At 37.2% G+C, this 13,913-nt stretch overlaps 1 protein-coding gene across 1 annotated transcript; it reads left to right on the forward strand.

Annotated features, from left to right (window-relative positions):
* The first annotated feature begins 510 nt into the window (after positions 1-510).
* LOC143571261 (uncharacterized) lies at positions 511-1,071 on the forward strand. Its single transcript, XM_077056737.1, has one exon. The coding sequence runs from the start codon at positions 511-513 to the stop codon at positions 1,069-1,071; it is 561 nt and encodes a 186-aa protein (XP_076912852.1).
* The last annotated feature ends 12,842 nt before the right edge of the window (positions 1,072-13,913 follow it).

Raw genomic sequence — 13,913 nt, forward strand, 5'->3', positions numbered from 1 at the left:
AATTTACTTGTTTTCCTAGATAGGTTTGATTCCTTGTATTGTAATTATTTTATTAAAAGTGTTTTATTTTTATACGCGAACGAATTCCTGCAATCTTAAAACAAATTTTAAAAAAATCATCGTTCGTGTATTCAAAACATTCTCGTGTGACTCAAACTAGTTTTGTTTCACGCGGTTATGTTTTAAAAAACATTTTTTTTTTCCGTTTCTATTCAAAGGAGCGACTTTGTAGAAACAGAAACCGGTTACAATTCAGATTTTTTTAACACTAAACTTTTGGAAAAACCCATTGTTTGGTCCCTTCAAAGTTGGACTTAGAACACCTTCGGTGGGTTAATTAAAAAGTTCGGATTAAAAAGTTTTGCATAACTTTAATTTAGTGGGAGCGACCACTATTAACATTTCCAAAAAACTAACTTAGCATAGTTTATTTCTTTAGAAAAAATGGCATCACCGTGATTGAGCAACGTTACTGGAACGCCTTTGTCGGTTATGGTAAGAGCGACTACCATGGCTAATCACGCTGAAAAACCCGAGAAGTTCCCGGGTTTGCACTTTAAACGATGGCAACATAATATGTTCTTCTATTTGACCACCTTGAACCTTGTGTGGTTCTTGACAGAATCCACTCCCCCAGCCACTAATGCGGAGGGGGAGACCGAAACTCAAGCTTTGAGTACGGTAGATGCGTGGAAGCATTCGGAATTCTTATGTCGAAACTATGTGTTAAACGGTTTAGTTGACGCGTTGTATAACGTGTACTCTTCAATAAAGACTTCCAAAGAATTATGGGAGTCTTTAGAGAAAAAGTACAAAACAGAGGATGCGGGAACAAAGAATTTTGTTGTCGCCCGTTTCTTGGACTATAAAATGGTTGACTCCAAGACTATAATTAGTCAAGTCCAAGAGTTGAAAGTTATACTTCACGACATTTTTGCTAAGGGAATGACACTTAGTGAGACATTTCAAGTGGCAGCGATGATTGAAAAATTGCCTCATAGTTGGGTTGAGTTTAAGAATTATCTTAAACACAAGCGAAAGGAGATGACCATTGATGATCTTATTGTTTGACTTCGGATAGAAGAAGACAATAAGAGAGCTCAAAAAGGTAGCCTAGTGGATGTTTCCGCCAAGGCTAACTTAGTCGAGTACGGTCAATCCTCCAAAGGGCGCAAGAAGGGCAAAGACAAAAGTAACAAAGGGAAAGCGAAAGTGGACCTTGACGTGAAAAAAGGGGCTATGAAAAAGAAGCTTCCACCTTTCCAAGGACCATGTTACAACTGTAACGAGATGGGGAACCGGGCGAACCAGTGCAAGAAACCGAAGCGCGAGTGCGTTCATTTGGTGGACGAGGATGGCACTCCTCTCGTGGCGTTGATTACCGAGGAAGCGGCTTTCATCGAGGAAGTCAACGTTGTGGGAGACGATCCCAAAGGGTGGTACGTTGACATCGGCGCAACCTGCCATGTTTGCGGCGACAAACAACTCTTTAAGAATTTAAAAGACGCGGCGGGTGACCAGAATCTTTACATGGGGTATAATGCGACTGTGGACATCATTGGGGAAGGCGATGTGGTCTTGAAGTGGACTTCCGGTAAGGAGCTCACGTTGACCAAAGTTCTCTATGTTCCCGAGATTCGCAAGAATCTTATCTCGGGATGGATGCTCAACAAGCATGGAATTCGCTTGGTGATTGAATCGGATAAATTTATTTTATCGAAAAATGGAATGTTTGTCGGCAAGGGCTATGCCGACAATGCTATGTTCAAATTGAATGTAATTGTTGTCAAAATTTCTATGAATAAAATTGCAACTTCTATTTACATGTTTGAGTCGTCAAATTCTAATTCTTGTGTTTGGCATGGTAGACTAGGACATGTAAATTTTAACTCAATTCGACGTTTAATTAAATTAAATAGCATTCCATGCTTTAAAATCGATTCAAAATATAAATGCGAAACATGTTTTGAATCTAAACTAACGAGAAAGCCTTTCAAATCAGTTCAACGAATAACCGAACCCCTTGATTTAATCCACACCAATGTGTGTGATTTAAAAGCCACTCCCACAAGAGGTGGAAATAAGTATTTTATAACGTTCATTGATGATAGTACTCGGTATTGCTATGCATACTTACTAAAAATAAGGATGAAGCAATAGACACGTCTATCTTGTTTAAAGATGAAGTTGAAAATTAACAAAAACGGAGAATAAAGCATTTGCGAAGTGATAAGGGTGGTGAATATGTTTCACTATTTGCGAAAATATGCGAAAAAAGTGGCATAATACATGAGTGTACCCCCACCTTATTCTCCACTATCAAATGGCATTGTGGAACGAAAGAACCGTACATTGTAAGAGATGATGAATGCCATGTTGATTAGCTCAGGCGTGAGCTATGACTTGTGGGGTGGGGGGCTATTCTCTTGGCTAATTATATCTTGAATAAGATACCCCGCAAGAAAATGGACATCACTCCGTATGAGTTATGGAAGGGTAAAATACATTCATACAAATACATTCGAGTGTGGTGGTGCCTTGCCATGGTGACGGTTCTGCCACCAAAGGCACTAACGATAGGACCTAAAACCGTGGATTGTATATTCATTGGATATGCACACCATAGTAATGTTCATAGGTTTCTTGTACATGAGTCCAAGAATCCCAATGTACATGAAGGCACTATTGTTGAGTGGAGGACCAATGAGTTTTTCGAAAATGTGTTTCCCTGTTTAAAGAAAACAAATGCGAGTTCATCAAGAGCGGTTGATGAAGCAAGTATATCAAGAGCGATTGATGATACGGTTCATGATGAGAGACATGAACAAGCCGAAATTGAGGAAGGTGAGCTTAGACGAAGCAAAAGACCATGGATTGAAAAATCTTTCAATCCCGATTTCGTGAGCTACATGGTAGAGGGTGTGCCCAATACCTACCGCAAGGCGGTTACCTCCGCGGAATCACCTCAATGGAAAGAAGCAATTAAGAACGAGATAGATTCTATATTGCAAAATCATACTTGGGAGTTAGTAGATCTTCCGCCGGGTTGTAAACCCCTTGGATATCGTTGGATATTCAAAAGGAATATGAAAGCCGATGGAAATATTGATAAATACAAGGCAAGGTTAGTGATCAAAGGGTATAGACAAAAAGAAGGTCTAGACTATTTTGATACTTACTCACCGGTCACGCGAATAACCTCAATAAGGTTGGTTCTTGCAATCGCGGCCTTACGAAATTTGGAAATTCACCAAAAGGATGTAAAAACCACATTTCTAAATGGCGATTTAGATGAAGAGATTTACATGGAGCAACCCGTGGGTTTCTTCGCCCCAGGGAAAGAGGGCAAAGTATGTAAACTAGTCAAATCATTGTATGGTTTGAAACAAGCTCCAAAACAATGGCACTTAAAGTTTGATCATGTCATGCTTGACAATGGTTTCATAATAAAAGAGTGTGACAAATGTGTCTATGTGAAGGACACGTCGGGAGGTTATGTGATTTTATGTCTTTATGTAGATGATATGCTTATCATTGGGAGTAATGATACTATAATTAAATCTACAAAAGATATGTTGAAAGCGAGGTTTGACATGAAAGACTTGGGTCTCGCAGACGTGATTCTTGGGGTTCAAATCACTAGAACCTAAAATGGTCTTGTCTTAAGTCAATCTCACTATGTGGACAAGATTATTGAGAAATTCAATAAGGATGACACGCGGTGCACAACAACTCCAATTGATACCACTCACCATCTATCTAAAAATAGAGGCAAGGGTGTTGCTCAATTAGAATACTCAAGAATCATTGGGAGTTTAATGTATCTTATGACATGTACTAGACCCGATCTAGCTTATGTCGTGAGTCGGCTAAGTAGATATACTAGTAATCCGAGCAGGGAACATTGGAAAAGTATCATGCGAGTACTAAGATACTTGAGATACATGAGAGACTATGGACTCCATTATAACCGTGATCTAGCTATAAAAGATTCTAAATCAACAAGTGGATATGTATTCACACTTGGTGGCACATCTACTGCTTGGAAGTCTTCTAAGAAAACGGTTATAGGTAGATCCACGATGGAATCGGAGTTTATCGCCTTAGATAAATGTGGTGAATAGGCGGAATGGCTACGTCAATTTGTGGAAGATATTCCAATATGGCCAAAGCCTTTGTCGGCTATTTGTATACAATTTGACAGTCAATCAGCGATTGGCAGAGCCCATAGCGTGATGTACAATGGCAAATCAAGGCATATTCGACGTAGACATAACACTGTACGACAACTACTCACAACGGGTGTTATCACGATTGACTATGTGAAGTCAAAAGATAACATTGCAGACCCGTTAACAAAAGGCTTAAGCAAAGAGTTAGTTAACAAATCGTCAAAAGGAATGAGACTAAAGCCCATGGGAAAAGAGACATGAGGGAAATCTAACCTATTTGACTAGAGATCCCAAGATCTAGGTTCAATAGGAAAACTTACTCGTGAAACCAAGGGTGGTCACTGTGGGGGAGTACCCCAAACCAAACTAAAGGACATTGCGTGTGCGCGCGTCCTAGTCCATTCCAATCAGTGACACATGTTGTAAGGATAAGCATAATAAAGATTAATGATTTGTGGAAATCAACAAACCTATTGCTTTTAATGATTCGAGCGAGAATTACCTATGTGAGAGAGAACCAGGGTCGGTTCGAAGGGATTTTGGGGAAAAAATCCTAGAGCTCTCGCAGAATCAGGCTAGTGTTCCAGGACCATAATAGGATACGACAGTGAGGGGTTGGCCAGACCAGGGAGAGTGTTGTGTGAAGTGTATTGTCGTCTACATAAATGGGGATATGTTCAAAGACATCGTGTCTACACACCGCTAGGAGACTAAGTATGCTTCACAAAGGAAGGTTCAAAGGGTAAAACCTACCTATCCTGCAATACACAACCGTTGAATTAAATCTAAGAAACTTGCATGTATGGATTGATCTCAATGTGAAAATGAATGAGTTTTGTTTTAACATGTGGGGGATTGTTGAAAAATATGTGGAAATGAATGAGTTTTGTTTTCACATGTGGGGGATCGTTGGAAAATATTTTGTGAAAAAAAACTTTGAATTATTTTATTCAAGGTTGTTAGTCAATTAGTCAAAGCCATTAAAATGTCCTTTAATTTAGTCAAAAAAATTAAAGTTTTGGTTAATGGTGATTGAAGTGTCAACTCGTTTGTTTATGGTGAATGGGTTGTTTTTCAACTATAAATACCAAGGTATTCCTTGGTTGAAAGACACACAAAATAACACATTCTCTCTTGTGTTTTCTTCAACTTTCTCCTTAAAAAATTCCAACATTCTTGATCATCTTCATCATTTTCTTTAAGGTACTATTCGGGTGCTAGAGCCCTCCCCGGCAGTACATATTGCTTAGGCCGTTTTAACCTGGGAAACAAAATGGGAAGAGACCCGTAATTTGTTTTAACGGCCCCGTGTAAAACACGATCCTCAGCCACAAAGACCACGACACCATTCCTCTTCTACACCTTTCTTGCATTATTTTATTTCAATTGTATTGTAATTTCGATTTTTTAGGTGTAATTCGTATTGTAATTTACTTGTTTTCCTATATAGGTTTGATTCCTTATATTGTAATCATTTTATTAAAAGTTTTTTATTTTTATACACGAACGGATTCCTACAAGTATAACTGTATGAGCAATTTGTATGACGAGAAAGTATAGCGTATGGGAATGAGGTAGGAGTGCTCCCAGGTAGGTAAGAGCTATTTTGGGCCTTGTATGGGATAATGATAGGCTTTAACCCATGGGTCCAACCAAATTAGGTTGGAGCAATGGAGCCTAAATGTCGGACCTAAAGTGCGGGTATCATCATCATCATCATCATCATTATTGTACTCAGTAAATCTTATCAATAGCAAAGTTATGGTAGGGGTCTGAGGAGGGTAAGATATAAACAGCCTGATCTCTACCCCGTAGAAATAGAGAGGCTTCTTCTAGTGAGACCCTCGGGTCGATAGCAGTTTTGCATCAAACTTGGACAAAAGGCACATAACACTCAATAATCGGGACACCGGCCGATTGGTGCATGTACCCTTGTCTTTCGGCTATCAATGCCATCATGTGATGCCTGATTAGCCTTCCATAACTTTTACTGTTATTTTCACGAGATTAGTAAAATAACATCAAAATTAGTACAACTTCACTTTTACCCACCTGCCGATTCACACATATATACATTATATGCACTTCATGAAGCAATATATATGATCATTGGCAGGCTCTTTATCATTTTTTTGAATTGTGAACTTCAACAAGGCTCTTTATCATAAGTTTTGTATTTCATATTTTTTGGATTATTTTCTTATTCATGTTGAATGCCACGCAAATACTATCAATACAAGGGTAACATACGTATGTGTCAACTGAAACATTAACATTTTAATAAATCACGAACATGATTAGTCGATTAGATAATTGGTGACAAGAAAATCAAACAAGATACGTTATTAAGATCGAATATGTATAAATAAAGTTGTGGTTCACAAATTTTTATAATAAAAGAAAAGAAACTTATAAATATTAAATAAATAAAATCTGAAAAATAATATACACATAATTGAATGGAAATTAAATCCATTTATATAAAGTTTTCCCCATACATAACTGTCAAGGGACATCAGCCAACTGTCAGGAACAAAGCGGCGCAAATGAACAACATATAAATGAGCACACACGATTATACACTCAGTAACAAAAAATAAACTAAACGACATAAGAATTTTACATGGTTCAGTCTCCGCAAGGGACCTACATCCACGGGCTGCAACTTGGTTATTTTATTGATCATGTGCAAAGATTGCAATTACATACATTGGTATAAATAGAGATAGATTAGGGTTTTCAGCTTGGGTCCTAAGAAACTTAGGAGGGCCAAAACCGGGCCCAAGGTCTCAAGCCTTCACAAATCCTAACAATCTCCCACTTGAAGGCTTTGCACAAACCGCAACAACCATCCGAACAAAACCATCTACCATGTAAGTTCGGTAATATTTAATAACAGAAATCTACCATGCCTCTAGTTCCAATAATAAGCTAAAACTTCAAAGGAAGTTCTCCAATCCTTCAGTTCCCCATGAACAATGTAACATCTTACCTTTATGGATGAAAATATAAAAAGGATATGTAAATGTGTGTTGTCATTTAATTATATTAAATAATAGTAACCGAGTGTGGGCTAGGAAAATAAAAGAATGGACTTGGAGATGGTTATGGGACTAAGGTCCATGGTCTTGGAGTATTTAAACTCCATAAACCTTCCTGAAACCCTAACCTTCTCATTTCAACCCCTTCTGCCTCCATACACACACTCAAAACACACACAAAAACTTTTTCCTCTCATCCAGATTCAAGATCCAAGAGAAACCAAAGAGATTTCTTGTTCAAGCAACATTACAAGAAGACACTTCTAGATTCACGAATTGGTCCGGATTCGAACTGAACCGAAATCCAAGAAGGTATGTTTTAGTATAAAGGTTAGGTTTTTCATGTCCGTTTGTTTTAAGATCCGATAACTAGGTTAAATCGGGTTTCATGAAGTAAGAAAAACATAAACCTTGTTGTAAACAAGTTGTTTAGAACAAAATGGGATGAGCACGTGATGTTCGGGCCGTGTTAAGTAAGGGAATGAAGTTGTTACAACCCGGGACTCGTTTTATCGGTAAAACGGGCATAACGGGATGTAAGGAAGTGATCGAAAGGAAAGACACAAAAAACAAGTAACGAATCGAGTCTAATGGCGATTCAACTCGAATGAAATGAATCGAGTCTAATGGCAGATTCGACTCATTTGGCCTTAGCTCAAAATCATGGAAAGTCAGTTTTTTGATGAGTTTTTAGTAAAGGCTTATTAAAGAAAATAAATTTTTTCCAAGCTGGCTGGCAGCTCGACCCAGCCAAGGGCGCTGCCCCCGGACCCCCGTTCATTGAAGGCTTCACTAACCTAGAAATATGAGATAGTTAGAACTAGATAATTGATACATGTAACTTATTAAACAGTCAATCATGCTCAATTGAAAAGAGCCATCACCATTAACTCCGAGAGGAATCGACTTCAGGTGAGTTCTAGCCCCCTTTTTACCTTTAAACGTTTTAGGGCTGTATGCATACTCAAGAAAGAAGATAACAGATGAAAGTGATATTTTTTAAAAGGGTATATAAAGGTGTAAACTAGTAATAAATTTACTTAACTACTTGATGTTGTAGATGCATGAAGAATGTGAGTAAGTCATGATGTGGGCATCAGAGAAGTCATAGCACCTTATACCCATCCATATCATGAATACTCATGAGTAGTATGCGAGTGCTTATACGATAGACAGATGTTCCATTTATGGAAATGATAGTGTGCTATGAAAAGGAAAGCACGGGTACGAACACAATAAGGACTAAAATCCTATACTTTGTTCAGAGCACGTGTTGTGACGGTAATGTAGTCTAGTTATAGATAAAATGTATTTACTGATAAAATGATATGTGTAAGATGGTCCATCTATGGATACAAAGACTAATGTGGTCTAGTTAGGATGCTATGGTAAGATGGTCCAGTTATGGATACAAAGGATAATGTGGTCCAGTTATGGATACTACGGTAAGATGGCCCAGTTATGGATATAAGGATAATGTGGTCCAGTTATGGATACTATGGTAAGATGGTCCAGTTATGGATACAAGGAATAGGATGTCAAATTAGGGATAGTAAGTATGGCAGCCAATAATTATGTTTGTATATGCGGAATGATTGCATGGTATGCTACTTAACGAATATATAGATATGCGTTGTGTGAATGTATGGTCCAGCTACAGATACTAGTAGACTAAATAAATTGTTAAATGTTTATTTGGATGGTAGTTGATAGAATAGAAAAAAGATAGGAAGCAAGCCCTACTAATACTTGTGTAGAACAATAATGTGAATGTAAATGTGTACGAATTTTACGACAGAAGAATGGGTACATGCTCATGCGTAGAGCCTCTGGACCTCATGCATGCACAATAAGTTAGGATGGCAAATCCCTCTAACTTCACGTAGAGCGTAAACGATGATGGTGTGAACATTAGAGAGGACTAAGCCTCTACATGTTTGCACGTATGAGTCGATTTACTTAAGCGCTAGTGAGGGCAAGCCTATACATGCTTTCGTTTATAAGTGTAAAGGCGTAAGCATAAGAAAAGGTAAGCCCTTATATTATGATATGCATGAATGCTTAAAAGATGCGAATTATTTATAAACCATAAATTATGAAAAAGAAAGAATTATTAGAACTCACTCAGCATATAGCTGACTTTTAGTATGCATGCAGATATTGTTGATGACATGGCAAGCTTGGGGTGCGTGCGAGGCAATCCATATTGAAGATTTAGCTAGAGATAGAAGCTATTATGTAAAAGTTTTAATTTCCACTGTAAATTGTATATGCTTTCGCTGTAACAAACTGAGTTAATGAGTAAATCCAACACCTAATGTCGGGCACCGGGATTAGGGCCTTACAAACAAGCTAATATTTAAACATTTCAATCCACCTAGTTGCAGCGGCCGACCTTTGCATAAGTTTCCCAAAAGGCCCATTGAAGCACCCCAGCTCCAATACGATCATCACAAACCCAATAATGGCAAAACTAGCTAATGACTCATCTTTAATCTCAACCAGCACCTACTTACTCACACAACCGACTCCAGAGATTTCCAGAAGAAAGAACACTCTCCTATGTCACACCACAACCTAAGGCGGAAATGCCGGGGCGTGATCCGATTGCTCACAGCTCGAAGATACTATCATGAATATAAGCGACAAAATCTAATTAATTATTTTATTCAAAGTATACACACATTATTCAATTACAACAAACAATTTAAATACATGAGTATAAACTCAAATAATGATTATCTTGATTATATCCTAAGGTCTTATTTACGTGCCCAAACTTCAATCTTCAATACAAGTAACCTGCATATGCGTAGAAAACAGAGTTTGTCAACATAAAGTTGAGTGAGAATATCACCAGTTTTGCATGTCAATATAAATAAGCATAACATGAGAAAAGCGGTAAATATAATCAAACCATAAACAAGTACGTAGACCGTTGCCAAGCGAATCGGGCGTTGGTCAATAGCATGAGCACCCAATACATGGGAATATGATGGACCTCTCCAAATATACGAATGAATGAATATTAACACAAGTAAGCATATAGCACGTATATTTGATTAAGTCACTCACAATTACACGTATGCATTTGTTTGAATATATATATATATATATATATATATATATATATATATATTACGAAATACGGATAGGTACGCATATGTCCCCAAAACGTTTAGAAAATCTAGTAAAATAGGGGAATGATAAACTCACCTTAGATTAACGACAAACAAATATAAATACAAATAAGCGAGCTAACTAATAATCGAGTCGTCCACTACACGTCAAACGATGTAAGCAATTCAGAATCTGAGACTTTAGGATATGATAATATAAATAAAAACGAACTCCTTTCCGCTGGATTCAACCTAAGCGGACGTTTAGAATTTAAGTTATGTTTGTTTTAAGATTTAAACGAGCTGGTACAGACCCGAATCCGAACAGCGAGTCGGAAGTCGGGTTTTTGTCAGTAGCCTAAAAATTACGTTACGAGAATAAAAGTCTTCTGGACCGAACATTGAATCTGACCAGAAGTATGAGAAAACGTTAAGTCAAACTAGTTGACTATTTTGTCCTTTAACGAGTTTTAAACGATTTGACCAGTCAACACCCATCAACCACCGAAATTGATTGAAGGTTATTGACTAGGGAATATATATGAATGATTATATGTTTACAACTTACCTAGAAAGTGAAAGAATCAATAGAAAAGATGAGTCAAAGGCCCACACGCAAGCAGAGTCAAAGGTCCACACGTAAGCAAAGTCAAACGAACAAGCTTGTATCTTCAACAATAATGCAGAAACCGAAGGATTTTATGAGTCATAGAGAAGGGTGATGGCTGAGAATGCTTCTTAGGGTTTAGGTAAAGTTTGTGGCAGAGATTATGAGTCTTGTTTATAGAAGAATATCAAAAATGAACCATATTTGGAAGATTTACTCGTTTAAGTAACTAAATAACATATTAATGACCAAATCAATGAAATAAGTTGTAGATTTCGTGCATGTTCAATAATTTATAAATATGGACTTGTATTTTAGTTATAATCCTTTTCTTGGACCTTAATTTACTCAATTTATGCCAAAAATAAACGATTTGAATGTGAAAAACAAATTAGGAAACAAAATAAGATATTTAATGAGAAAATCTAGTACAATAACTAACAAAATTTGGCTTGGACACCAAGAAAATGAAATTGGGCCAGCTATAACATTTCTTGGAGTTTAAGTTTCATTAATTTAATCGAAAATAGGAAAGAATTGACAAAATTTGTCCCTGTAGTTCCCGAAAATGCGATTTTTAGCTGTTTTAAGCGATTTTAAAGGTTTCTAAGGATTATTTGGCATGATTGAAAGTTATGGAATTATAAAATAAGTTAAACCAAGTTAAATACAAGTTTTAATCAATTCAAAAGATCTGAATTACATTCTCAAATCGGTTTAAACAAATACGAAAAATCTGAGATGTTACATCCTAACAGAACAAGCAATCAGGTGTGAATTTCCCTTCGGAATTCCGGTCTAAAAACCCAACGTCACCGTGTAACTGTACCTGAACACCCCCGTGCTCCCACTGTTACCAAATCCCCGTCAAGCTTTAAACCTCTAAATACACTCAAGCAGACATCCTTGTGGCTCCTGGATTCATGCTTGCAATACAAACCCACTAGCTCTACCCGATCCAGCGAGCCAAGACTTTCACAAATCTAGAAAAGTCTTAAATAGCAGATTCACCAATATGCTTCATCGAACCCAAGACTCTTCACTACCTTCCACTGAGTTTCAATGCGTCACCACCGACACATTCTCAGAAGCAAAAATTTATCAATTATGGACATCGACTCTAAAGAATGCCTCACACCTTCATCCCCACCAAGTTAAACTATGCTCAGCTCCTATTGTCCCTATTACCCAAACCCACGCCAAAACAACACTCGTGAGTCAAATATCCACTCGTGCATCCCCAACGAAAACATTCACCCAATACCTATACAAAGATCCCTTAAAACCACCGATCATTATCGAATAAGAATAACTTCACATTTCTAGACCAACTAATAGGCAAACGGTTATAACAGTAGTTGAGCTTTCATGGAAAGCAAGTGGTACCAAGGGTTCTATGACCGCACACATAATCAATTAACGAAAACCCTAACCGAAATATAATCCAAACAAGCAATTGATCACATGACTTACCACCAACCTTTTTTTTTTCACTTACGTTGTCACTAGTGCACCCACAGGTTCCATTTTCTCTAGGTTTATCCCATGTCAGTACCACATCCAAGTTCCTATGACAAACCAATCAACCAAAATCCAAAACATCGAATATTCCGATCATAACCATCCCATCTTCAGCTATAATAATAACAAACAGGAACAAATTAGAAACAGTGAACAGACACAACAATGGCACCAGCCTGAACTTCATAGCTGTTCTACAGAACAATGTCGATAAAACTGATTTGTTCCTACAATAACTACTACATCAAGTAACTGAAAAATAAACTGTTAACTATAACATACGAACTATTCATAAGAAAATATAATAATATATTTACTATTATTAAGAGAGTTTATTATTTATTATTTGAATAGTAAATTATGAGCATGGGCTTATGAGACTAATAAAAGATGGACTTAGAAATAAACATGGACTTAATGGTGGTAATGGGCTTGAGATCCGTGGGCTTGAGGTATTTAAGTATCTTAAATCTCCCTAGAACCCTAGATCTCATTCCATTCATTCCACCTTCACCTAAAGAAACACACTCAAAGCATTCACACTCCACTTCTTCCTTTTACCTTCAGATCTAGAGACGAGAAGCAAGAATCAATTAGTGTTCATTATATCATATGTTTAGAAGAAGAACCAAGATTAAGATCAAACCCATGTCAAAAACGAAATCTAAACCGACCTCGAAAAGGTATGTTTTGGCTAAAAGGGTTCACTTTTCTTGTTCAGAGTTGCATGAAACTTGGTAGGATGAGAGATCAGGTCATAATTAATGATAAAGTAATGAAATTGATAATAAATGGACTTGTTGGCTTAGTTCGGATAAAACGAGTAGTGTTTGTTTCGTAAAAAGGATAGGTAAACAAATTCGGAGTTGACATGGAATTATATACGACGATAGATCAAAATGAAATGTTTAATAAAATCCTGAGCTTTATGAAAATTTGGATAAGATCCCTTAGATAAAACAATTATGTTTAAACAACTGGAAGTTGCAAAATAATGTCATTTGCATGATAAAGGCAATCTTGCAAATTCAAGATGGACTTGCAAATGCGAGATGCAAGATAGCCAATTTTGCACATACAAGATGAACTAGCAAATGCGAGATGTACAATATGCCTAAGTTGCAAGATTCAAGATATGCCTAAGTTGCAAGATGCAAGATAAGCCTACATTGCAAAATGCAAGAAGGCCCAAGTTGCAAGATGCAAGATAGGCCTAAGTTGCAAGATGCTAAATAGACCTAAGTTGCGAGATGCAATATGGGAATGCAAGATGCAAGATACAAGACGAGAATGCAAGATAGGAATGCAAGATGGAGGATGGGAATGCGAGATGCAAACTGGGCTTAGCATGCAAATAAGACAAACTAACTAACCCGTTAGCTTAGTTAGTGAGAGATTAGTTAAGCTGGCTAGACGATTATACTTCCAAATTGTGTTTTCAAATTATTTTAAA

This window comes from Bidens hawaiensis, unplaced genomic scaffold (genome assembly GCF_021521415.1).
Source record: "Bidens hawaiensis isolate Kalapana, Puna unplaced genomic scaffold, B.hawaiensis_p1.1 tig00025262_1, whole genome shotgun sequence".
NCBI classification, from domain to species: domain Eukaryota; kingdom Viridiplantae; phylum Streptophyta; class Magnoliopsida; order Asterales; family Asteraceae; genus Bidens; species Bidens hawaiensis.